The sequence below is a fragment of the Lonchura striata genome, chromosome 13 (genome assembly GCF_050655825.1).
Source record: "Lonchura striata isolate lonStrDom1 chromosome 13, ASM5065582v1, whole genome shotgun sequence".
NCBI lineage: Eukaryota > Metazoa > Chordata > Aves > Passeriformes > Estrildidae > Lonchura > Lonchura striata.
Window position 1 is genome coordinate 12,918,428 of NC_140715.1, and position 26,127 is coordinate 12,944,554.

The following is a 26,127-nucleotide window of genomic DNA, read 5'->3' on the forward strand; positions in this document are numbered from 1 at the left end:
ACCTTTATTAACAATGTTAACAATTTTCTTTTTCTTTGTTTGAAAAAAGCATATTTCAGTATGGAGCAAACCATGACTACATGCAAACTGGAAACCCATTTTCCATTACTACATGATAGTTTTTGCATTGTTTTAAAAACCAAAAATCCAAAACCAAACATCTTCTACAATTTTCTTACAAGCACTAAACAGCAACGTTGACGATTCATTATTTTTTAATCCTTGCAAGACTAATTGTTTCCACTTGGAGACAATTTACACATGCAAGATGCATCGTGCATGGCCTCATAGCCAGGCTGTCCTTGTTCAGATAGAAAACCCCATTTCTTTTTATGAGGAAGGGCATTTAGGGGTTGCCCAAAATCCAATCCCAGTCTTGTGGGAGAGCCCAAACGATGGGGCAGCTCTGGGTAGTGGGATGAGCTGAGTCCTCCTCACCCACGGAGCCCCCCCAGCTGCAGCATCCCTCACCCCTGTCCCTCACTTCTTCCCAAAAAGGCCACCTGAGCACACCCCGGGCATTGCCCACACAGTCTGGCAGGGCTCAGCATCACCAAACCCCCAACCCTCTGAAATGTTTCTTCAGAGGGAGCCGTGTCCCACAGCCCAGGCTGCCAGCAATAAATGCCCCAACAGAGGTGTCAGGTAAAGGATGCAGAGCAGCCTGGTAAGAGCCAAGCGTGCATAAACAAGGCAACAAAAACCCTCCCAGATCTGTGCTCCAGTCAAAAAAAAAAATCTGTCCACAGACTGCTGGGAGGCCTCTGCCCATTCTTTGATGGAAACGGAGCAGAAAGGAGCAGTAATTTGCTAAAAACTTCACCCCTAATGCAAACCAGACGGCTCTGCAAGGGAGCAGCCACCTCGGAGGCTGAGCTGGCCCCGCCGGGCATCCGGCGGCCGTGCAGAGCCTCTGCAGGGAGAGCCCTTCTCCCTTCCACGGGGCACGAACGCTCCCAGCACTTCTGAAAGCCTTGGGAAAGAAACAAACAGGCAAAACCAGAAAAAACAAACCCGAGCTCTATCCTCAGAAAGCTTTTGGGGCAGCACTGGGCTCTGCCCACTGTTCAGCCCCTCTGCATCGCTAGCCTGAGCTCACCAGAGTGCCTCAATTCCCAGCTGTCTTCCAGACACATTCTGCAGGGTTTCAAATGAGATAAGGGACCTTTATCCCTGCAGGAGCTGCCTCGTCCTTAACCACAAGATGTGCTGCCTTCTGTCCGTGCACAGAGCTGCCTCCTTGTTCTGGATGTCTTCTCAAAGATGCTCAAGAAAAATGCCTGGAATCAAATCTAACATTGACTGGTCCAAAGGGGTGGGAAAAAAAAACCCCTGGGCTGGAGCTGCACAGGGCACTGCTAGGGTTTTTGAGGAAGGTCATTGGAGATGCCAAAATAGAGCCAGTTTGTTCACTTCTCCCAGCACAGACTGCTGTGTCTCCAGACACACCAGGTCAGTGTTTCAGAGGGAAGGACTCACTCATCTGTGAGCATCACATTACACCAGCTCTCTTCCAAAACAGCAAAGTACTCTTATGGAAGAAAGAGGCCCCCAACTTCTCCCAAATTTCTGAGGCTTAAATGAGTTATTCACAACTGCTTTCTTCAAGCATTTGATGCCTAGTTGGGCTTTGGATATATTTTACTAATATCCATCACCTATGAGAGAGGTGATAGCGTCTGAGCTGGGAATGCAATTTTTAAGTAGGTAAGTAATTTTGGAAGAATGTTGGTGTTACAAGCAAACATTTCAGTGCTTTCTGCCTTTATAATCTTTCCACACCAGTGTCATTGACAGCTTCTGCTTGGATTGCCTCTCTTTGGTGGTTAATGAGAAATCTTCTTGGTTTTCTCAGTTTTGCTCTGCCTAGACACCAAGCCTCTGTACCACAGGGCTGGATCCAAACGCACTGGAAACAGAGATGCAGATCCACCAGCTGCACTCAACACACAAAGCAGGAAACCAGAGGAAAAGCTGCACAAGAAGCCAGAAACCAAAGCTCTGCCCTGCCAGTGCAATTTGGGCTGCACTGTTCTCCTTGCCATTGCTGTCAGCACCTTCACCAGGCCCTCTCCTCTCTCTATCCAGAACCATTGGAATCACAGAGGATAAACAAATGCATCTGCAATTCTTCTACTGGGTGGGATAGAAGACAACTTTTTATTATCCCTGTGGAAGAATTACCTTTAAATCAAAAGGAAAATAAACTGCTGCCATGAAGAACGGGTCTTCACAAAATCATTGTTGCTTCCACATCAGAGAGCCAGCAAATGGATGTAGCAGGAAAACATGCTGGATCTGCTTTCCCTGTTTAAAGAGGGTTTTCCCTCTAGGCAAACAATTACATGAATTGCCCACAAAACTGATATTAAAATAAAATGAAAAAGACTGGAACTACAAAGTTTGCCTTATAAAATGAATGTTTGTTACTTCTGTCTTTTGGGCTCTTACTGGGAGAGAGCCCAAAAGACAGAAGTGTCTCCTGTGTGCAAATGGCTTCACACACAGGAGACGCTCCTTGAAGTCTGGATATTTACAAGTAAAAATCATGGGAACAAACACAGGACTGAAACTTAAATTACAGTTATGAATTTGACTAGCCTAGGTAAGAAAACTAAATACTCTACCAACAGAAGCCTTCATCACATCACAGAGTTTAAAAGTACCTAAGTCTAGCAATGCACAACCAGCCAAAACACCCATGCAATGTGTTTTGGACACCACAGGCAACTATGTCCATGCACGAGCTACCACCCAAGGTCTGGAATCAACTGCCTACTGCAAAAAATCAGGAAAATTTGGGGTCCACACAGCCCATGAGGTCTGGCCACATAGCACGGCCTCCTATACCTCACATGGGATTTCTGGCAGCTCCCCTGAAGAGCTAAAATGCTGCCTGCTGCTCCAGTTTGCACACAGAGCAAGCCCAGAGCTCCACTGGGCTCCTCCAGCCACTCTCACAGGCTGCACCTCAGCACACCCAAGCAGCACTTTGAGATAATTGCACAGGTGGAGGCAACTCATCCAGACATTAGGCAGTTCAATTTTAAGCTGCTCCTACAGTTCTCTTGTAAAAGTAGTTTGTTCTTAATGCCACATGTGGTTTTCTGGTGCTCCATTTCCAAAATGCCTGGTAAAGTGAATGCCTTGGAGCTTTCTGGTAAAAAAGGAACCACAATGGCACAAAGGAGCTGCCACCAGGAAGAGGCTAAGGCATGTGTTCCTCATTTCCCACACATCATCCTGTCTGCATTCATATTATATTTATGGGTCACACACAAAAACTTGCACAGACTTTCCCTAAGTTGCGTACTAACTAAAATTCTTAATTGCTGAGGGAAGAAAACCCCAGACTCCACTGTTCATGGTCAAAGTCTAGAGCTGTAACCAAAGTCACTGTTCCAGTGCTTCACTGTGCTGGGTTTTTATGACAGGGAACCATTTCCCTTCTACATGTGTTTCTTCAACCCCTCTCACAGACATCAGCCTAGAAAAACACATTTGGCTTCACTTTATGTCTTGAAAATTAATTAAAACCAGAGTTTTACCATCCTTACCAGTTGATTTCTGGCTTATACATTACAGCTGACTTCAGTGGATAGATCTGGATTTACAACACTGCAGCCAAAGGAAGATATTAGCTCACTGTCCAAGGCTCCCAGAATAAAAGTTTCTGAAGATGCTGACCTGCTTAGCTCCTTAGCATGAGTTGGACTATAAATATGTGAGAATGGCCTGCACAGGAGTATTTCAATTCTGACCGAGCAATTTTTCCCCAAAATGAAAAGCCAGCATTGAGCAATGCCTGTGTTGTGATTCTTTTTTACCTTAAGTCCATTCATTGATTATATTGGTGCAGTTATCTGCCTATTAGTCACAGAATCATGGAATGGTTTGGGTGGGAAGGAGCCTTAAAGACTGCTCAGCTCCTCTGCCATGGGCCAGGACACCTTCCACTACCCCAGGTTGCTTCAAGCTCCATCCAACCTGACCTTGGACACCTCCAGGACAGCCACAGCTTCTCTCGGCACCCTGTGCCAGGGCCTCAGTGCCCTCACTGCAGAGAATTTCTCCCCAGTATCCCATCTAACCCCACCCTCTGTCAGTGTGGAGCCATTCCCCTTGTCTGTCACTCCAGGCCTTTGCAAACTGTCCCTCTCCAGCTCTCTTGTAGCTCCTTCAGGTACTGCATGGCTGCAATTGGGATGTTCCAAAGCCTTCTCTTTCCCAGGCTGAAAAATCCCAATTCTCTCAGCCTTTCCTCATAACAAAGCTTCTCCATTCCTCTATTTATCCTGGTGGCCTCCTCTAGATTCATCCCAACAGATCAATATCCTCCCTGTGCTGGAGACCACAGAGCTAGGTTAATTACTGGGATAATTCAATGCTGAGTTATCTTCAGTAACAAACTGCATTACTTCTAAGCAGGCAGAGCATAGTGCCTTTTCTCCCTGCCTTCTCAGAAGGTTCCCACTGCTGCAAGAGATGGGCAGGACAATGCCTGTGGTCTTCCAGGCAACACACAAGTGATTTACAAAATTCAGAAGGCAAACATTACACACCGGAGAGGCAAAATGGGTAACACACTGCTCAACTAAAAATAAATCCTAGTATTCTAAGAGAAATGTATAAAATAGGGGACAACCCTGTTTCATATCATACTTTTCTTCTGCAAAGCCTCTTCCCTGCTCTGCTTTCTATTAATGAAGACATGCACATGAAGTAATTCCCCTCATTAATCAACTTCATTCTTTTGGTTTCTTCCCACTTGAAGTGACAACCCTGCATTTGGGATGTCACGTAGTGGTGTAGCTGAGACTGATTTTAGGGATCAGCAGTAGAGGCAGATGAAATTCTCAAGAAACAGAGACTTTGTCTTCAAAAGGCCTCTCCAGTAAGTGGAGAAGAGAAGGGAATGGGTTCTGGTGAACCGCAAAGGCAGCATCTCACTGGGAAAGAGGAGAAATATCATGTATGAGAACTGAGTAGTTTGAAGGCAAATATAGAACCATATCTGCATGAGGCAGGGGAAGAGATGGGGGCAAGACTGCTAAGAGCACTGCACAGTCATTGCTTAGAACCACAGAATCATTCAGGCTGGAAATGACCTCTAAGATCATCAAGTCCAACCATTAACCCAGCACTGCCAAGCACACCACTAAATCAAGAGCCACATCTTTTAAATCCCTCCAGGGACAGAAACTCCACCACTTTCCTGGGCATCTGGATCCATGCTTCACAACCTTTTTGGTGAAGAAATGTTTCCTAATATCCAATTAAACAGCTGTGTAATGCAGAGATCCTCCTGCTCTCAAAGGTCACCCTCAGCCTATCACAGTTCAGCTCTCCCATCTGCTCCTCATTTTCTGCTTTTCCTCCTGCCCAGATGCAGCTGCCTGCCCTGCTCACGAAAGCAGCAGAACCCCACTGCCCCAGCCCTCTGCCCCTCCCAGCTGCCCAGGACAGATGACCCAAGATGCTGACAGCACTCCAAGCTGGGGGATCCACTCTGCAGCAGGGATGCTCCTGGCCTGGGGAAGCACAGCCTGGGACACATCCCAGGGGATCCCAGCCCCAGGGCCTGCTCTGCCCAACAAGAAACACATTTCCATCGTGGTGGTGGCTGCGCATCTGCTTTTCCTCTGCTGCCCCCGTGCAAACCTGAGCTCCAGGCAGCTCTGTGGCAGCATGGCTCTTCCCTTACTGTGGGCATCAGAAAGGCTTTTTCCCTTAACCTGCCCCCAGTATCAAAAGTTAAACTATTCTCTACAAAGTCTTTGTCCTTCTGGCAAATCTGGCTGAAACTGGCCAAGTTCAAATTTTACTGAGGCAAGAGAAGACAGACCCTTACAGCCCTTATACTGAAATTTAGGCTGAGGTATGTGCTATGATGCATGATCAGTGGGATGTCAAAACCAAATCAAACAAGAGCAGAAGAGCAGCAAATCCCAACATCATTCATAGCTGTTATGACAATGTTAGTAGGATATGCCATAGGGTTAAAAATGGAAGCTAAAATCCTCTATGGGATTTCAAAAATAACAATAAACCTACAGAATTTCATAAAGAAAAAAAACTGTTTCTGCTGTAAAGTTTTATTGTAAGGCCCAAACTGCTTCTCTTAGGATGTTAAGTATAAAAATATTGAAATCATCTTATATAAGCTGTTTTCTCTCTCAGTCCCATTTACAGAGCTCTGGATCACTTCATCCCTTTAAAGCTTCCTTTGCTTGCAGCTCAATTATAAACTAGCAGTTCAAAGCACTGCTGGCTAAGGGATGCATGTGCCACCACACACCACTTAATATCCACCTTCTACCTCTGCATTTTCATCACATCCATAGCCTGAAACAGCTCAGAGTTTATTTGATCACCCTGAAGAGAACTAAATAAGTAAATTCATTTGAATATGCAACTGGATTTAATAAAACCTGCCCATATGCTTCTGTTGAATAATACTCCCCAGCCTGCTTTAGGTTTTGTTTCCTCCTTCTTCAGGGACATATCTTTCTTTGGAAATACAATCATCCTCACCTCCTTATTAGATACAGTTAATTAGTGCAGCCACAGCCATGTGGATGTAATAATTCAGTGTTTGCTGGTTTCAAAGTCAGGGTAAGACCAGCCTGGACCAGGACTGTAGGTCCTGGGGGTAAGAGAGGGGAGGAAAAGCCTCGTGGTGATGCTAATGCCATTTTCTCAGGGCAGATGTGGCAGCAGAGTTGAGGTCATTCCCAGTCCCTGATACCATCCAGAAGTGCTGGAGAATCACCAAAGTCCCTCTCCAGGAGCTGGGACAGGCAAGGTGCCAGGCTGCCCAGGGGCAGTGGTGATGCTCTCTCCTAGGGAACAGTCCCTGATTCCTCCCAGAGCTTCTGGTTGTCAGAGCTCTGCGACTAAACCACATGACTGAGACAGGAGAAGGGACAAACCTGCCAAGGGCACTGCTAATCCAGCAGGGTTTGCCACACCCCACAAGGGCAAAAAGCCACCCTAAAAATGACAGTCAGCATCCCATTAGAGTGAAATTTCACATCTTAACTTCTAATAAATTAAACTCTCAATTTCCAACAGACCTCTGAGGAATCTGTACAACCTCCTGGCTGCAGCATCTCCGGGGCTGCTGCGGGCAGGTGCCAGCTGAGGGAGACAAAACCCTTCCCTGGGAGCCCTGCTGGCCACAGCCTCCCAACAAACCCCATCTATCCTCGGGATCTACCCTCGGGATCTACCCTCGGGATCTATCCATCCTTGGGATCTACCCTCGGGATCTATCCCCGGCATTCGGTGCAGACCCCAGGACTTTCACATCAGGGATGCAAGGGCAACACAGGCTGCCTCTGCAAAATTAACCCCATCTCCCACCTCTCCATTTCTAGGGAAATGCTGCTGTCGTCCCCAGGGAGGATCACAGGGGTCCAGGGGAAGTGAAAACTGCAAATAGCCCTGGAATTCCCTTCCAATCCTCCTCTCTTGAGCTCCATGACACACAAAGAACTCAATAGATGTTTCTGTGGTTTTTGGGCACTCAAGGGGAATCAGGCCAGGGCATGTGGTGGCAAAGAAAAGCAGGGAGTTTTTCTAACACACTCATTCAGGGAAAAAGTAAAAATAAAAAAAAAAAAGAAGGAAAAAAGGGAAAAATATAAAAAAAAAGAAAAAAGGGCATCAACCACAGGAAGGAGAAGGCTCAGAAAAGCCAATACACCCCTTCCAGAGCAACAGGTAGTGCAGAGCTCACCGCATCAATTCAAAAAGCAGGAGCAGAGCTGGAAGATCTCTCTCCACGCCATGTACATGGAGAATTTACAGAGTGCTTCTCACCAGCCCCTTACACCGAGTGTGTGCTCGGGAGTGGCTCCCTGATGAGCTCTGAGCCCTCGGAGCTGGAGCAGTGTGGCCACCCGAGTGCACTGATGAGGGAGAGGGGAGCCAGCCAGGAGGCTGAGGTTTGGGATCTGGCCAGAACAAGGTCTCCTTCCTCCTGCACATCCAGCAGGACAGCTCTGCACCCACAGACAAACTTTTGGATATGGGCAAATGAGGATCTATGTCAACACCTGAGGCTCTTTCACCAGTATCCCCTATTAGATTTCTAAGTGGGACAAACCCCAAAGCCTTCACTCACTTTGCAGTCCAGTGAACTCTTTCAGCATGAATACAACCATGAAAGGGCTCAAGTATTTCATCCCTACAAACATTAAAGGAGATTATTGCTTTTAAGTTTTAGGGCTGAATCCCTCAAAAGCTATTGCTAATGAAGAAAGAAAGGAGGGAAAAAGTGAAAAAAAAAAAAGCTTAGAACAAGCAAGGAAAATCAGTGTCATGGAAAATACTGGAGAGGACCACAGAGTGCAGATTAGAAAAGAATAAAAATAAAAGGAGCAGTGGAGTTACCGGGTAACCATCGCGTCCTGACTGCCCCTGTGGGGGGGAACAAGGGAGATAAGTCAGTCAATGCACCTGGACAAGTTTGACATCACATAGCAGCAGGCAGGACACGGGGCCATCGGCTCTCCAGCCAGCCCTGGCACTAAACTCTGGAGAAACCTCCTGGGGCAACTTTCCTATCAGAGAGGTCACACCTACAGTGTATTTCCCCTGCATTGTCATCTCCTGCCCCCTTTGGCTACTTACCACAGGTTTTGCCAACTTGCACCCATCCCTGCTGCCCTGAAACCACAGACATGCATGGCACACGCTGGCTCCTGGCCAAAAAGCTGCCCTGGGATGGAGGTGCCAAGAGGAAGGAAAACACCTCAGTGTTGGGGAGAGGTGATGGAGGCTGAGGCAGGAGCCAGGACAGCAATCGCTGAGCTTCAAACTCCTGTTCCAGCACTTGATCTCGTGAGGGTTTACCCCTCTAAGATCCATTAACTTCCTTGCAGGATGCACTGTCCCAGCTCACATCTAGGCTTTGCTTTGTTTGCAGTGAAGCAGAAAGCACAGCTGGTGCTGCAGAGAACTACCCTACTGAAGCTCCTAGAAGCAGCTGCAGGATCAGCAGAGCAAAACCCAGCACATTCAGGGTATTTCAGCCCATTCAGGGTATTTCAGCCCCCATTCAGGGTATTTCACCTTTCGTGCTTGTCTCGGGGGGTTCCCAGAGGTGTTCACAGCCCGAGGGGCTGCTATCCACACCGTGAGGTGCAGCAAAGCCTGCTGAGAGCCAGACCCACGGCAGGTCCTGGGAAGAGCTGTGCAGATTCAGAGGGCACACAAACAGGCAGCGAGGCCAGTGTCTGGTGCAAATGTCATCTGCTGCCACCAACACAGCTGGTGTCAGCGTGCTGGGGGTGCACAGCTGGAGTCAGGCCCTGCTCATGGCATGGGACAGCTCCAGCAGCCCCTTCACACCAGTCAGGAGGCTCTCCCTTCTCCTAAGCACCCCTGCAGCTGTAATGCCTCCTGCAGCACTCCTGGCTCATCCAGAAACAAAACTAACTTCAGCAACTCCTTATTTAACCAAATACAGCGTGGATAAAGTGTGCAGGGAGGTTTTATGGAGAGCTATGGCAGTGGAGCACACACAGATAAATAGGAAGCACTTGGAACGCCCTGCCCTCGCTTGCTGGTGAGTCCCCCAGCCAGCACACTAGCACATAATGTGTCTGCTAATATCTGTGACTGCAAATGTTTAATTACAGTCTGTGGTAAGTCTATATTTCAATTGTAGAAATTTCCCACCCAGCATGTGATTTTAATACTCTCCAAAACAGAGGTTTTATAGCATATCTGAGCAAAATACCCCTTACTCACAGACAGGACAATCAATCATCCATCAGCCACAAATCCTGTACCACAAATTCTAATAATTTTATATGCATAACTAACTTATGACAGCCAAAAGAATAAAATAGTGGAACAACTGCTACTAGGGAACAACAGAATTGGGGATACAGTTAGAGCAGTGTAATGCAGTACATGTAAGAAGTAATCGATTCCTTCTGGGCTAAATCAAGACACAGAAGAAACTAATAAGTGCAGTACTGTTAAAGTAAAATAATATTGTGGTTCTGTGGGTTCTAGGACTTATTTTATATTATGCTTAAAGAAGTCTCTGGCAAAGGCCATTTATGCTAAAAAGCAGGATTAAAAAAACCCCAAAACCAACCAACCAACAAACCCCACCCAACCCAAAAATTAACTAAACCAGGAGTTGTCTTTCAAAGAAGGGCAAGGGAGAGGAAAGGAAAAAAAGGTCTTGTTTGTGTTAAATCTCCCCTGTGCTCCGTTTGCAATTCAACAGTGCCGTGAGAACCAGGAAATGAAACCAACTAGAGACAAAGAAAAATTAATAGTGCACCATATGTTGCCTGTGTTGGATTGCCATAATAAACGTGACCAGACAGCACACGTGAGGCAGCACCACCCTGGCTGCGTGTGGGCTGATAAGAGCCTCTGAGCACAACCAAAGAGCTACACAAACCCATTTCCAGCTAGCCAAAGTACTTCAATCAATGGGGAATGTCACTTATAGGTGCATATGGAGAGTTTTAAATAGGCAGTGTCCCAGTATCCTCTTTATTTGTAATCCCAAATAGTCGTTTTGCTCAACTGCATCTTAAGAATTTACCTTGAACTTGAAATAGTAGCAAAAAATGCAAAGGGCTGAAAACCCTTACCTAAACCCACAGGCAATGCTGCCAGCCCCTGGAGAGCCAAAGCCATGGTGCTGGGACAGTCCCCACTTGCTGTCACCAAAACAGAACTGGAAATTTATTAGCCCAGGGATAGTTGCCAAATTTATTTTCCTTAAAATAAGCCCTTTCAACCCAGTGAGGCTCTCTAGGAAGAGAACAACGTGAAGAAATGCCTGTGCTACTGCAATGACAGACAAGGAAATGTGGCTGCAAACAGCCTGAACCTCTCCTCTTCCTCCTCCTCCTTTGGGGGAAGAAAGGTACAAAACCAGAAGCACCTAATACCCATAATTTTTTTTTAAAACCAACCCTCAGCAACTTGGAGGGCACAAATAAAACATAAAGTCTCACTCCAAAACCAGCAGAAGAACAACAGATTTGGAGGTGGTGGCACAGCCAAAGGCACGTTTGAACATTTGAAAGGAGGAGTTGACACATTTTCAACTATTACCCCTTCAAACAACTATTTCCCCATAAATTTTCTGGTTGTATTGGTAGGAATGCTCATTATTCTACCCAAGACTTCAAAGAAATAAGCAAGCAAGCTATGGTTTTCCCTCTAGCCCCCCTTATGAGGCTACCAAACCCATATTAAATGCTGGAAACACAATAGATAAGAAAAGCAAGACAGAGCTTTAGAACCAATAAACCCAGTAACATGTTAAATATTAGTACAGCACTCTTTCTGTTAAATAGAGGCAGACTAAAGAACTCTTTAAAGAGAAAACCCGTTTTTACTGAATATTTTCTGAGTTTAAAATTAGTGGAAGTCCCTTGGGGCAGCAAGTTAAACATTTTAAAATTCCCCCCACAATTTGTCTACAACCACGAAAAAAAAAATACAGCAGCATCTGGTACTGATTTTGTTTCCAGATACACCTCTACCAAAAAATGCTCTGCTTTTGCAAAGACACTGAAAGGCAGGGGAGGGGGAAGTCTTAACTTTGTTGATCCAACAGTAAAATCCACGATACTTACTGCAGGTCCTGGAAAACAAAAGAAAAACAAAGAAGAAAAAGAGTCAATTTCAAAGAAAAATTATAATCTGATAAAGCAACACAAAGCAGGAACCAACACCAGAATGATTTAGGACTCTTCAGTCCAATTCCATGCAATGACCTTCCAGATACGCTCAGCACCATCCACACCCTCCTGTTACAGCCCTGTCTCACCCGTGCTGCTGGTACAGCAGTGCTGACAGGGGTGTGCACCCACTCTTTTCCCATCCTTTTCCCATTTTTTTCTGTTTCTTCTCCCCCCACAAGACACTCGGCATGTCACAGGACAGGGCCCATCTGCGGGGCATCAGGGCCTTGGGCACCACTTGTGGCCAGCAAAAAGGAGACAAAAACGGCCAGAAAAATATGCAAATTCTTAGGAATAAATCTGTATTTTCTCCATGGACCTCATTATCCTTTGGGTAATACAGGAGTGTGGGAATCCAGAGCTTCCCTCCGGCTGCCCTGGCAGGTCTGGGACCCTGGCAGGGGTCAGGAACCCCCCTGGACAGAGCCCCAGAGACACTGGCTGTGATCTCTGTCCATGGAAAAGAGTTTTCCATCTTACAGCATGAATTACAAGCTCTGAGTGTTTGGTATCAGTAATAATTAAGTGTGACATGGGTGCAAAAGTAAAATGTTAGGATTCTAGATGAGGGGTCCAAAGGGGACAAGATGGAGGAAATTGGGTGTGTTTTGTCTTTTTTCTCCTTCTTCATGCCCTCCATGTTTCACTGTGGTGCTGGCATTTCGCTGTTGGTTCAGGCTGGGGACACACTGTCCAACGTAGGTGACAGATATTGGCACGTTCTTGTAAATCCAGCCCAGGGAGTTTCTGGTATTTAATGTTTGTAACATCCCACTGAGGGCAGAGCCCCACACGCTGCCCTGCAGGACAGAGCTGGGCAGGGCAGCAGAACATGTGAGAGATAAACAGAATAAACAACCTGGAAACCAGCACAGACCAATTATGGCTTCTGCTTTGGCAACGGGGCAGAAAGACAGAGACTTTCTACAATCTCAGAATCATCAATAGCACAGATTCCAACACAGAAGGAGCAGGGTCTGAGCTCACAAAAGCCAGAGGAGCAGTGTGGTAGGACTTGACAAGGGCAGTGCTGCAGCTTCCACAGACCCCAGATGTTTCTGTCGGACGTGCCCAGCTCTCCCTGACCTCCACACACATCACACAACCCCAGAGCCTGTGTCACCCCAGGTACCACTGGCTGATGTTCCCTGGACTGATGCTCAGTGTCTCAGCTCCAGGGACATTCCCACCACACCCAGGGCAGGCTCTGGGGGCCGGGGCACAGTCTGGGTCTGGCTTTAGAAGTAGGAAAAGAAACATTCCCAAAGTCCCCCAGCAGGGCAGGGAGTTCAGCACCAGCCACACCAATTCCTGCACTTTTCCCATGGCTTGCCCAAACTGGTGCTGCACTGAGCCCTAACCCAAAGCAATCCATGTTGCACTCCTGCTCACGAGGCAGCCTATAGCTCTGTTAGGGATTTCTTCATGCTCTGATTCTTGCCTGATCAAAACCAGAAACGAGAAACACAATTAGAAAAGGAAAAAAAATGTGGGAAAGCTTAAAATGGAGGCAAAAATATTTAAAAAAAGCTTTGTTCATCGGTATTATTCAACAATATTATTCAAGAAGCATATTTCAAGTCAATGACTTTTCAAGGATTTAAAAATTAATTTTAAAATTAAAAACATTGCTAAGTTGAAGTAAATAAAAACCAAACAAGCCTAAGAATGAGGGGTGGCAGCAAGTAATGGCTGGCAGTGCTCCAAGAACCATCCCACTGACCAGCATCTGTCACCTGAAGGGGGTCAGTGCCACACAGCCACACCTGGGACAACCTCCACACCAGGAGCACAGGGGCTTAACTTGTTCTCCTTGGTTTAATTTCTTCTGAATACAGAAGCCAGTGGCTCTGTGCCAATTTATTAACTGAGAATCATAAACCTGATTTATTAACTCACTTACGCCGGGCTGCCCACAAGAGCCCTTTTGTGGAAAAGTCAAGACTTAAGTCTCAAAGAAGTGGGCAGGAAATTATTTTAATATGGGATTTCAATCATGTACCAATTATAATCTCTTTGGAATGTGTTGCCTACTTTCCTTTTCTCAGCTACTGTTTTTATCTCCCCAACAAGTGCAGGCAAGTGCTCTTTTAAAGTGCTTCCTCCTCCAAATCCAGGAATGAGTCAAATGGGAGGGTCTCTAAATGCACCTTTGGATGTTCTCCAGCCCTACCAGTGGAGTTACACCAATCTCTCACTGTGCTGCCTGCCAATTGAGGCTAAATAAATCTTCATTAAGGCATAAAGTTAAACCTGTTGAACTGATCTTTTCTCCTCCTAAGAACAACATAACTTTCTAGTTTGCTGAATGTGTTTTTCAACAGCCCAGCCACAAAACACTTGTTTCCTATGGAAAAAAGTCAAATATTTTTACAATTCAACAATAAATAAAGAAGATGATCCTGTACCCAGGGGCTGCCCCTCATGCAGCCATCTCATCATTGTGGTCACGTTGTACAAGATTTATGCTCTTTTCAAAGAAATTTGCCAGAATTTACTGCTAATAATTTTGACTGGCAATAATCAGCTTGAGAGGCTGAAAGGAAGAAAGAAACAACTTGGAAATTCTTCTTAAAACAAATAGAAGTTGAAAACAGCCTTTGTGTATTGAAAACTATGTGACAAATTAACTTGGGGGCTGATTTCAGCAGGCAGAGGAGAAAGACAAAAATAACCTGCAAATGCACAGATTTGTTCTATGACTGATTTATCTGAACAGGGAGGATGCTGCTGTAACCAAGAGTGAGCACCTTGTGCTCAAGCATGCAAGAGCATGGAGATACTTGGAAACAAAAAAAAAGATTCCTTAAGAACATGCGCAGCTGTGCTAGCAGGAGGTGAAAATCAAAACTCATTAAAAATTAATGACCCAGATTTCCTGATTGACCAACATTAATGTTATTTTGTATATCCAAAGCCTGAGCGGGTCACAGCAGCATCATCCCCAGCAGTACACAAACATATGGGAAATGACAGGTCACAGTCATTTATTTCCAAGTATTTGTTCAGCTTGGAAATTTTGGGATAAGATGATATTTCTGTTAAATCTGCAGATCATTTATCATGCAAGCTCTCCCACCCTGAGAGGAGAGAGCCAGGCAGGGGAAACAAAACCAGCCAGACATTTCCAACAGCTCAGGAATAGTCAGAGGGGACTTTTCTGCAGCTCTAAAGGGCAAATTGCCACTCCCAAGGCAGCAAACATGCATCTCTGGCCATCCAGAGATGTAAAAAAACCCAACAAACCCAACAAAAAACAAAAACAAAACAAAAAATTTTTAAAAATCTATATTAATACCTGGCTATGTGTATTTAAACACAAGCACTATGTATATACATACACACAGAGCTATTAATTCTGCTGTAAGGGGAGTAACTGAGCCATGGGTAACAGCAGGTAACTACTGCTACAGTCATAAGAAGCCTCAGAATCTGGGAAAAGCTTTTTGTCACTGTGTGCTGGCCTCTAACTCCTGTCTGTGCCTCAGTGCTGGGGCACATGGGGAATATGCTCTCCTAGCACAGGCTCATTACTGAGAGCACATGTGGGACAGATTAGATTTTTCCCAAAGTTCAGCGGAAGAAGTCCTTGGGTATGAGGTTGTCACAGGCAGTTCATAGTGAGAAATAGGGGGAGCAACAGAAATCACAAATAAATACAATTTTCTGTGTGATTTACCCGCATACAGCCCCGTGTGTACTTACTGAATGACAACTGTATATTTACACTTGTCCATTCAATCACATGGCTAATGGGTTTGAAAGCATAAATCTTGACATGTAAAATATGGGATTTTAAGTATATATAGGGCTGGGAGAGAAATAAGCATTCCCTGCATAGAAATCACATTGTTTTTTTCCTTTTAAAAAAGCTTTAGATTCCTTCTTGTTCAAAATCAGGATATTTGCACAAACAGAATAGCTGCAATTAAAAAAAAAACAAACCTCCCAAACAAACAAAAAACCCCTTTCAATTAAAACTTTTTTAGAAGTTCAAGTTAAGGCAACAGCTACAGCATAATGTAAAGAAAAAGGAAAAATCATGGATGGTGGGCAGAAGACTTCTATCCCATAGCAAGATTTCAACACATTTCCTCAAAAACTGCTTTTTTGAAAACATTTTGTAAACAAAACTTCTTCTGCCAGAAACAGAAATTATGCAAAGTCAGGATTTTCCAATGAAATAACACTTCATCAAAATAATGCCCTCTCAGGCCCACCTGTAAAGGGAATTTTGTGCCTAAACCAGTCAGCATTTGTCCCTCTGGGCTGTAGCTGTGCACAGCTGGTGCAAACAGCAGCTACACAACACCCCAGCCACCAGCTTTGGGTGTTTGTGTCCTGGGGCAGCTCTTGCTTCATGTGAGGAGAGCAGAGCCTTACTCAGAGACTTCCCCAGCTGAACATTTCACGTGGATTGTCTCCTGGTTTATCCTGAGAGATTCTGAGCTTCAGATCAGTTTTTGGAGCAATTGTCATGCCAGGGGAAGAAAGCAGAATGACATTCCGAGAGACAGGAACATCATCTCCCACCATCTAGTTGTGCAAAGCCTTTGAACCAATACTTCAGCTAAGCTCCCAAATCCTGGATCCTATTCATCCATCCTTCAGGAACACCCCAGCATGGCTCAATCTTTAAAACAATAAACACAAAGCCCCGTGAGGGCTGTGCATCCGTACCCCACCCCGCTCACACAGCACCAGCTGGCAGCAAGGGGGGAACCAAAACCTCCCAGCTCCCTGGCAAAAATCCGTGTTATTTTCACAAACGCTCACTCCAACAGTTGAACTGTGTCCTCACTGGGACATATCACATTGGAAAAATAAGCTAACATGACATTAAACCTGATTTTGTCTTTGGCAAGCAAAAGGAACTGCATCTGAGATGAGCAGGCTGGCTGTCAGGGCCAATCACGACAGCAAATGCTGCAAAACCTTTCTCCCAACCCCACAGTGAGAGAAGGCTGAAAAATCCCACATAAAATTGTATTAAAATGTGTTTTTCTTTTTATACACTGCTTCCATGGGTGGGTGCACATGACTCTTCAAGTCTGTGCTTGCTTTCCAGCTGGAAAAGAAACTGCTGATGACCATGTGCAGGAATAAGGGTGCTGGGACCCTGTCCTGGCAGGGTGGGATGGGGCTCAGGACTTGCTGGACCAGACCAAACAACCAAAGCGACATCCCCCAGGGAAGCTGCTGGTGTGAATTTTCTGCCCTTGTGGTAGCAGCAGTGGGATAAATTGGTTTTTAAAAGTAGCCTCTTTTGCAGTGGTTGCGCCCAGCTCCAGGACTGCTCCTCTGCTGCAGCAGTGATTCCCACAGGGCCAGATGATGGAGAGAGTAAATAAAACAGGTTGGATGGAGCCATTTGACTCAATTACTCCCTGGTTTGTTCAGCTGGGCTGATGGTGGCAGAAACACTCCCCAGGTACTTGATCCTTGTGTCTGAGGTCAGGGAAGGGATGACAGGGGGACAACTGTGCCACCACGGGGAGCTCGAGCTGCCACCAGCGTCGTGAAGCCCGAAGGGAGGCTGGGGCTCAGTGCAGCCCCCTCTGCCCTCCAGGGCTCCCCAGGGGGAAACTTGTTGCCTTTATACTTCTCTACAGCAAAATAAACTATCAGCCCAGAGGCAAAGCCCCAGCAGGAACCACTGCCTGCCCTTGGCAGGTTCTGGGGGCAATGGGGGTTCGCCCCATTAATTTAACAATTGTTTTTTGAAGCATGTGGAGCCAGGCTTGTCCCATGTCCAAACAGTATAAATAGTTAATCTTTTTTTTTTTTTTTTTTTTTTTTGCCAGAAATGGTTTAAAAATTAATCTTTTATGGAATGGTGCATATCTGTGGAAGAGAGCAGTTGTCCCAATGTGTTTTCATGATGATGAATTCTTAGTTTAGAGAAACAGAGCTGTAGGATTAATTTATTTCATCTGAATCCATCATGGCAGAAGAAAAAAGCAAAATTCAGTCTTGGTTTAGATCAACAAGAGGGTGTGATTAAAAGGGACAGGAGTATCTCTTAACAGTTTTTCTGCTTGTTTCTTAGGGGTATACATTGAAAGCTTCAATATAATTTGAAAAGGTTTTTCAACATGACTATTTCAACAAAAGCCAAAGAAAAACACTTCCCTTGGCAGGGCTGAGCCTTCTGGCTCTTCAACATCCTTTGTCTGGAGGCTGTGAAGCCCTGACCAGGCAGGGTCCCTGGGGATGGACACCAGCATGCTACACAAACAAAGATTTATTCACATTTATCAGCTGTAGTGAAGGAACAAGGGCCCAGTTTATGTGTGGTCAGGTTCTCAAACAGATATAGAAATATATATTCAAGTTATCTGGAGAAACAAACACCAGCCAGCTCAGCCAAAAGCAACAGACAGCGGGATGCCTGCTCCCTGTGCATCTGCAGTGGGGCAGTGCAGGCTCTGCACTGCATTCCTTGGATTTCACTGAGTGTGTGGCTGTGTGCAGTGGGTGGCAGCTGCACTCTTCTCTATTTTCCTCCACAACTGCAGAAATTTCAAAAAAGCTGTTACTAAGGTTTGAGATTTTTTTTTTTAATTGTCAATGATTAATTAAATTAATTTTTAATTTTTTTTTCTCTTTTACAATGCTTGTTATCTTGCTGGTTCTGTATTGATTCCCTGGCAGTTTGCTGCTTCCTCAGAGTGAGGAAGCTCAAGTGCATTTGCAGATGTGTCACAGCACGAGGGAAATTGCTGCTTTTCAAAAGTTTTGCATGAAACAGGGAGAAGAGATTTATGGGAATGTGTGAGCCCAGCATTACCTCCCAGATTTTTGTATGGACCAGAGACACATCTTGCACAGCATTTACATAAATGCCTGCATATAAGATCAGACCCACTGGCTGACCTCTCCAGCTGCCCTTGGTAGAATGCTGTGTTCTGCTGTGCTCCTTAAAGCCCTTAGGTGATATTTAAAAAAAAAAAAAAAAACAAGAAAATAATCAAAGCTCTGGTGGCCATTCCTACAGCCCGGCTGCTGGGAAAATAAAACAAATTACAAAGCTGGCTGGGCTCCACACCACCCCATCAGAACCTACCCCTTGGTCAGGAGTAAATCCCTGATGCTTCGGGAACAAAAATATCTCCGAAAACCCCTAATGCACTCAGGAATGCCATCAGTGGAAGAGAAGGGAAATGCCTGCTTGCCTTTCTTGTCCATTTGCTGTTCCTGGTGTGCAGCACATACCCACCCAATTTCCTTATCTCACAGTTCAAAAAAATTGTTTAAAATATTGGTGATCACAAAGTTATGCTGCCCTTTTTGAAACCCCAGTTGTGAATTTTCAATAGCAAGAGGAAGCAAGAGAACAGAATTCAGCCTTCTCACTAAATGAAAATCCACTGGCTCCAGTTCATTCTGTCAGTGTTCAAGAACCTAAGAGCTGGGACATGTAATTTCATGTGCTGCTTTCTGGCACAGTGAGGCAATCCCAAAATCTGCCTGGCTCTCTTGGCACACCCCTGTCTGTTTTCCTCAGAAAGAACAACACCAGCTGCATCTCTCCCTTCTCCAGCTGCCATGGGACCCAACAGCAGAATGCAAACAGCCCCTCTCCCCAGCTGAAACAGGGGCAGTCCTTTCCCATTTCAGAGAGGGCATAAAGCCCCAAACCTCACCAGATACACTGAAGTGACAGAGACACAGAATTCCAGTCAGCTCGAGTGAAAAGCCCCAGCAGGGCTCTGTGGTTTCAGCCAGGCTGAGGGCACACTGATGCTCAGGGATGTGCCCAAGGCTGGTGGCTGAGCTTTGGGTATTCCTGACTCCCAAATGCAGACACCACCACCCCATGGCTGGCAGGCAACATATGGACACGTCCACATGCAGAGAACAAGCCAGTGCACACCTCCCATGCAGCATGGCTGGGGAATTCCCTATTTCCATGCTCCTTCACTGGCCCTCTGCAATGTTGGGTGGGCAGTGATGAGGCTGAATGCCACAAAGAGAAATGGGAAGATGGATAAAAGATGCAACAGCTGGGGGTGTTTTGAGTGAAATTGTATTTTTGTTTTGATTGGCTGGTTTCTTCCTTCAATTTTTAAAAAAATTGGTTTTGGTTTTTAGGGTTTTGGGAGTTGGTTTTGGTTTGGTTTTTTTAGTTTTTAATAAAACCCTTCATGCCCAGCACACAGGGGTGAGGAAGCCCCTGTCCTGTGGGATGGAGGTGGCAGGTGTCACTCCCCAGAGGCTCCCACACCACCCATGGCACCCCCATTCCCTCGGTGCCAGGGCAGGTGATGCTTACCTGGCTCTCCGCGCCGCCCGGGCTTCCCTCGCCTCCCCGGGGGCCCTGTGGGAAGCAGAGAGCACAGGGTTAGTGATGAGCATGGACACAGGTCAGGAGAGCACCCACCACATGGCCTTCCCTTTGGACCCATCTCATGTCTTCCCCCCTTTCTCAAATACCAAAACAATTAGTTTGCTGCACAATTTAAATACCACTTTTTTTCCCCCCTACAACGTAATTCCAGACAAAAAAACAAGGCAAGCTGGGAAGCAGGTTTTGAAGTTATCAGTATTGCTTACATAGTAGAGAACCACGGATCTAACATGATCCAAAATTCTGGAAAAAATCCTTTGCTGAGCAAGCAGCATTTCTGTGCAGTCCCCACATGCTGCAAATGGCTATTACGGGTTTGCAAATCACAATATTTAAAGTATTAAAACAATGATCATTAACCTCTTAATAACTAATCATTATCTGAGTCAGAGCTGCTCCTGTGCAACTGCTGACACAGCCTAGATCTGGTCATGCATTTTTAATTTCAGATATAAAACTTGCTGTATTCTTACCCTACTGGGCAGCAATGGCTAAGGGATCAGTAAAATGCCACAGGTGACAAAATACCCTTAATTAAGGGAAAAAAAGCGTTCAAACAATAAACTCTGATACAGAATACTGCTCCAGCACACACAGAGCATCCATGTCCCTGGCAAAGCCATAACACCACGCCCTTCATGCCATTGTGTTGCAGCCTCTCTGCTGCAGCCAGCATTCCTTGCCTGGCACCTGGAAGCATCACTTCTCCACAGCACATGCAATACCAGGCTGAAAGAAAAAGCTCCTTTTTGCAGCCTCCTGCACCAGCTCTGGTGGAGTATTTGCTGAGTGACAGCAACATCAACAAAAAGCAAGAACTCGCTTTTTATCTGTGAAACAACACTGTTCCCTTTCCTTTCTGCTGGAAAAGGATGATAAACAAAGATCATTAAATATTTTTGCACTCCTATCAGAGTTTCCCCTGTTGCATAAACATTTATGTGCTCAAATGTGCAACTGCACCTCCAGAATTTCAGCCACAGCCTGGAGTTGTCCTCTTTGAAGTTTGGATATACAGTCCAGCACTGCCCCTCCCCAGCCCACCAGAGAGCTCCAGAGGGGCCCCTGCCCTCACAGTGGGAGCCCAAATCCCACCTGCTCCCTCGCTGTGGGATTGGCAACCTGCAGCAGGAGCCCTGGAAAATCACAAATGATTGCTAGAAATGTCTACCACTACTCCCTAAGTAACTTGCTCACAAGTTGCTACAGGTGAGACAAAAAACCACCCCCAGAATATTTGCAGCCTCCCTGAAAGCACTTTACATCCAGGGGAAAGGTTTATTTCCTCCATCCCCGAGTCCAGCTGCCTTGGAGAGGAACCACAGCTCTGATGAAGCACCTTTTGCAGCCTTGGAGACCAGTGGTGACTGAGCAATGAAAGCCCCTCTACCTGCACCACCTTCTGGGTTAATTTTTGGGGTCTGACCTCCAGGCAGAGCCTGAGCCTCAGCACTTTCCAGCCTCCCTTGGAGGTGCTTTAAACACCAGCCTTGCTTAATCCTTCCTTGCCTTGCCAAGGACTCCTCCTGGATCTGTTTAATCTAAACTCAGTGACCATTCTGCTTTCCCTGCTGCTGGCAGCACGCAGAAAGCACAGGCTGCTCCTGAGGGAGGAGGAAATGTCCTGATGGAGGTGTGGGAGAGGGAGGCCAAGTATCTAAACAAGAGAGTAATGGCTTGGTACTGATGCTTTTAGGCAGCTTAAAGGAGAGTTGATATCAAAGGGTGGATGCACAGAGCTCCCACATAAAGCTTGGGTTGGAGCCATTCAACTGAGAATGCGAGAAACCTGTAAGAAACCATATTCTGTATAAAAAGGGACCTTAATAAGAGGTTGGGTTTTTTTTTTTCCCAAGTTTAAGGAATTTCTTAATACTTCACACCACATGGGAAAAATTTACTCTTGTCTACACCAACACAGGCTATCCAGAAAGAAGGTAGATACCCCGTCCCTGGAAACATTCAAAGTCAGGTTGGATGGAGCTTTGACTGACCTGACCTAACTGAAGATGTTTCTGCTCATTGCAGGGGGATTGAACTGGATGACCTTTAAAGATTCCTTCCAACCCAAACCATTCTGTGATCTTATAATTCTTTCCCTTCCAGGAAATCTGTAAAGTGGGTGCAGTGCATGGAATTACAAATATATTTCAGAGATATTGCTTGTGGCAAGTGAGATAAACCAAAGAGAGGAAAAAAATTAAAATCTGTTCTCATCTGTTTTACTTGCTGTTTTTATCTGAAAGCAATTTGGTTACAAAAACGTAGTATTTTGGAAACCACATTTAGAATCCTGCTTCTATTCAGTAGCTGAGTTAGGAAATGCTTCTGAGGAGAAAAAAAATTTGGTGGGAATTAAAAGGAAAAATATCAAATCCAGTACTAAGTTTGGGCAAGAGTTGCAATGTCAATTCTGTGGTGCAGCAGGACAGAGACCTCCCAGCTCCCACGGGAGAGAGCAGCACAGAGGAGCAGCCCAGGAGTCACTAATGCCACCTGCAACCCCAAACTCTGCAGATGTGACAGTGTCTATGCTCAGAACAATTGGAAATAATTGTTGTAGCAATTTCAACTTATCCTGGGGGCTCAGCTTTAGATACTGCTTAATGAACTGGCCATAATGTGAATCCGTATCACACCTCTCCTTTTCAACCCCTTAAACAAACTACAGAAGAAATTAAGGAGGCCTGGGAAGTTGCTTGAAGACAAATGCTCCCTGTAAATGGTTACCTAATGACTCCATCTCCCAAGACCTCACAGTCTGATGTTTGTTCAATATAATTAAGATTCATGTTGCACTAAAGTAAATTGGGCAATAGCTGAGTCTTTTCTTCTTACTGTGCCAGCCCCACTGTATCAGTTCTGGGAGTCCTTTATTTACATTGTTATGAAAGAGAGTTTTGGAGTGGAGAATGAATACAAAGCTTAACAGTCTATTTTTAAACAACTTGCCACGTTCAAGCTAAACAGCCTTAATCCAGGGCATAATATGCAATTTCTGACAATGCCATAAGTTTCCCAGTAAGATGATAGATTTAGTAACCCAAAGACAAAGAAAGAGAATGAAATATATTGCTATTTGAAAATATTATGAGGAAGAGATGATGGATGTATCTAAAGAATAGCTCCTCAGAAACAAGGTAAAAAGTTCATAGTAAACACAATTGCTGGGTAGCAGCCACTTATGTCATCTACTGTTGCAAAGTAAATGAAATATTAAAAATCAACATCACTTTATTATTCACATAAAATATTGTCACAAGCCAACCCATGTACTTGTCCACAGCACAGTAAATAACCTTTGTTTGAGCTAATTTACCCATTGCAAATTGGGCTGCTCAATGAACACCATCATAATCCATCAACACCAAGGAGAACAGGCACTATGTGTGTTTAATGTCTTTTTATCCCTTAATTAAACCAAGTCTAGTCCTTGACCCATGTTCCCATGACTGGGAGGCTGGATTGCTGCCTCCCAGCCCTTCAGCTGGATGGATAAATTTCTGCCTGGCCAAATTACTGTTGGGCATAAGGTAAAATCAATGTTTGTCAAGGACAAAGTGAGTTTAAAGTGTTAGCAAGAAAGGGAGTCCAGCAAAGCATCACTGAATGCTGATGCTCTGTTAAATGTTCTGCCAGTGAAGCACATTTTAGCCAAGAACTTGTGGCACCAGCCCTTCCCTTACATTTCTCCTACACATCACTCTTTTCCCCTGAGAGCACTTACACAGAGGTGTTCCACAAAGCTGGGTCCATCTCTTTCTTCAAGCCATGTCCTGCTGAGGCTCTCAGGGAATTTTTTTTTTCTGTTATGTTGATCTAAAGAAGTAGTTGAGAATAGCATTCAAGTAAAAACCTTGGCCAAGTGAAATGAAGACTTATCTTGGTGGATCTTTCAAAGGGTTTTTTTTTCCCTTGCAAGCATGACACAGTGAGCTGATCATGTTGTGAAATCTCAGTCATAAATATTAAGTTATTTTAGGGCCTTATTTTCTAGAAGAACTGATATCTAACACATTGTGTTGTAACATGGGATTAAGTATTACACTGATTTTACACCACTCATGTGGTTGCACTTAAATTCTTTTTTTTTTTTTTTTATGAGCTTCAAATGGTTTAGCTTGTTTCCCCTTCTTCCTTTTTGGCATTTCTCAGGTTGCTTTCAATATATCAGCATTTTTTTCAGTTAAAAATGAATCAACCAGAAGAATAGCTTGAACAAATTGGTTGGTTCAGCCACTCTCAAGAATAGATTTTTTTTTTTTTTCATATGGCTTCACTTAGAAGGAAGGAGAACTTTGCAGCAGAGCACCGTGGGGTCTGGTATGGAGCACGAGGAAGCCACGGCCCCAGCCTAGCTGGCTGTTCCTGCACAAAGGCCAATTTACTTCCTTGTTCCCTGAGGAAAAAGTTTATGGTTCATGGGCAGCAGTCAGATGCTGGGATGCTTGCTCAGCTGATACTCATCAGGTACTCAAGTCAGGCTGGGGCTCTGAGACCACAGATCTGAGATTGAACAGTTTTGGGTCACAACACTTTGCATGAACCTTCCTGGCTTCGGATTCCAACAGACCCAAAGACTCAGAGCAAATACCAGGTGCACACTGGAAACACGCAGCACCTACAGGCTGCAGAAGTTTTCCAAATTAAGAAAAAAAAAAAAAAGTAATATCTAAGTTCATTCCAAATTTGACCCAAGTGCCTCAAAAGCTCTCTGAAATCCTGGGCTACATTATGTGTCATCAAACACCACACAGAAAGCAACCTCTAGTAGTTAGCTGGGGAGAGCTCCTTGCACTTCCAGACCTGATGCAGTTGCTTTCAAGGTACAAAAGAAGCAAGAAATTGTTTTCATTCTTAAACCTTCAAAAGCATCTTCCTGCACTGGGAGCTGTGCTCAACCTCAGGGAACAAAACATCCACTCCAGGAACCAAAAACTGGAATATTGCTGCTACTATTGGGATAATACAGTGGAGTATTCAAAATTTGGTTTGATTAAAGCACCTCAGGACCTCAGCACTGAAGGTTTACAGCCTCAAGCTCTACTTTACCTAGAGCTAAGCTAAAATGGGGGTACCCCCAAAATAAGGGATACCCAGGAGGGGATAGGGTGCAGATTTAAATTGATGCAACAAGATGCAGCAGAGCAAATCCAAGCCCCAAATCTAACTTTCAGCAGCACCGATAAAACCTGCACATGAGGTTTAGTAGCTTGAGATGACACAGTGTTTCAAGACCAGGGAGAAATTTGGGGTGTTTAAGTGTTCTTTTAGCTGTAGCCAGAAAATTCCCCTCTTACCCTAGGTGGATGCTTGTTGCAAAAGAAATAAAAATAAAATTCAAGCTCATTCAAAGTGTGAAATGATACAGCACACTCACTGAAACCAAAGCTCTGATTTTGCTCCATTTAAAACAACCAAGATGGTGCCACTCACTCCATACTCTGGATTCCCCACTCTCCACTCCTAAATAATTTTTTTCTTTTTTTCCCACACCCAGAGACAGTTTCTTCAAACAGTCAAGTGCATACAGCTCTTTTGTTTAGTCATCAAGGCATGAAGATAAACTGAATTTGAGATATAAATTAAGAAGTGACTGGAATAAAGCCACAATTGCACTTACATCAAACATGGGATTTTTCTTCTCTTGTTATGGCTGGTCTTACTCAGGCCATACTCAGATAATACACTGGCACAGCTGCAGTGCAGGGCAGGAGCAGATGTTTTCAGCATACCCCCCTCTATTTTTAAAGCAAGAGGATGCATATTTTGGCAGCTGCAGGGGCTGCTATATGCAAGGTAAAAAAGTTTTCATGGCAGATTTCGGTTTTCCACATCTGCACCGAGACAGCTGCTTCAGTCCAAGTCCTGGACAGAGATGGGAACTTTGAACATCTTTCAGAAAATGTCTATGCACAAACATGCACACATATTTGGTTTCATGTTTCTTTATGAGAACAGTGACCAGCTCTGTTCATCGTCCCCATATGCTCCTGCATACTTAAAAAGATTTAAAAAACATTCAGGTCCCAATCTCTTCAGAGACTT

General features: G+C 44.9%; 1 protein-coding gene across 1 annotated transcript in view; it reads right to left on the reverse strand.

Annotated features, from left to right (window-relative positions):
* The window catches only part of COL23A1 (collagen type XXIII alpha 1 chain), a 182,753-nt gene that overhangs the window by 37,781 nt on the left and 118,845 nt on the right, over positions 1-26,127 (reverse strand). Inside the window, exons 3-5 of the mRNA XM_085591321.1 lie at positions 20,005-20,049; positions 11,622-11,629; positions 8,398-8,424 (exon numbers count right to left, since the gene is read on the reverse strand). Of these exons, the coding sequence (XP_085447447.1) occupies positions 8,398-8,424; positions 11,622-11,629; positions 20,005-20,049 (80 nt within the window). The remainder of the gene's footprint in view (positions 1-8,397; positions 8,425-11,621; positions 11,630-20,004; positions 20,050-26,127) is intronic.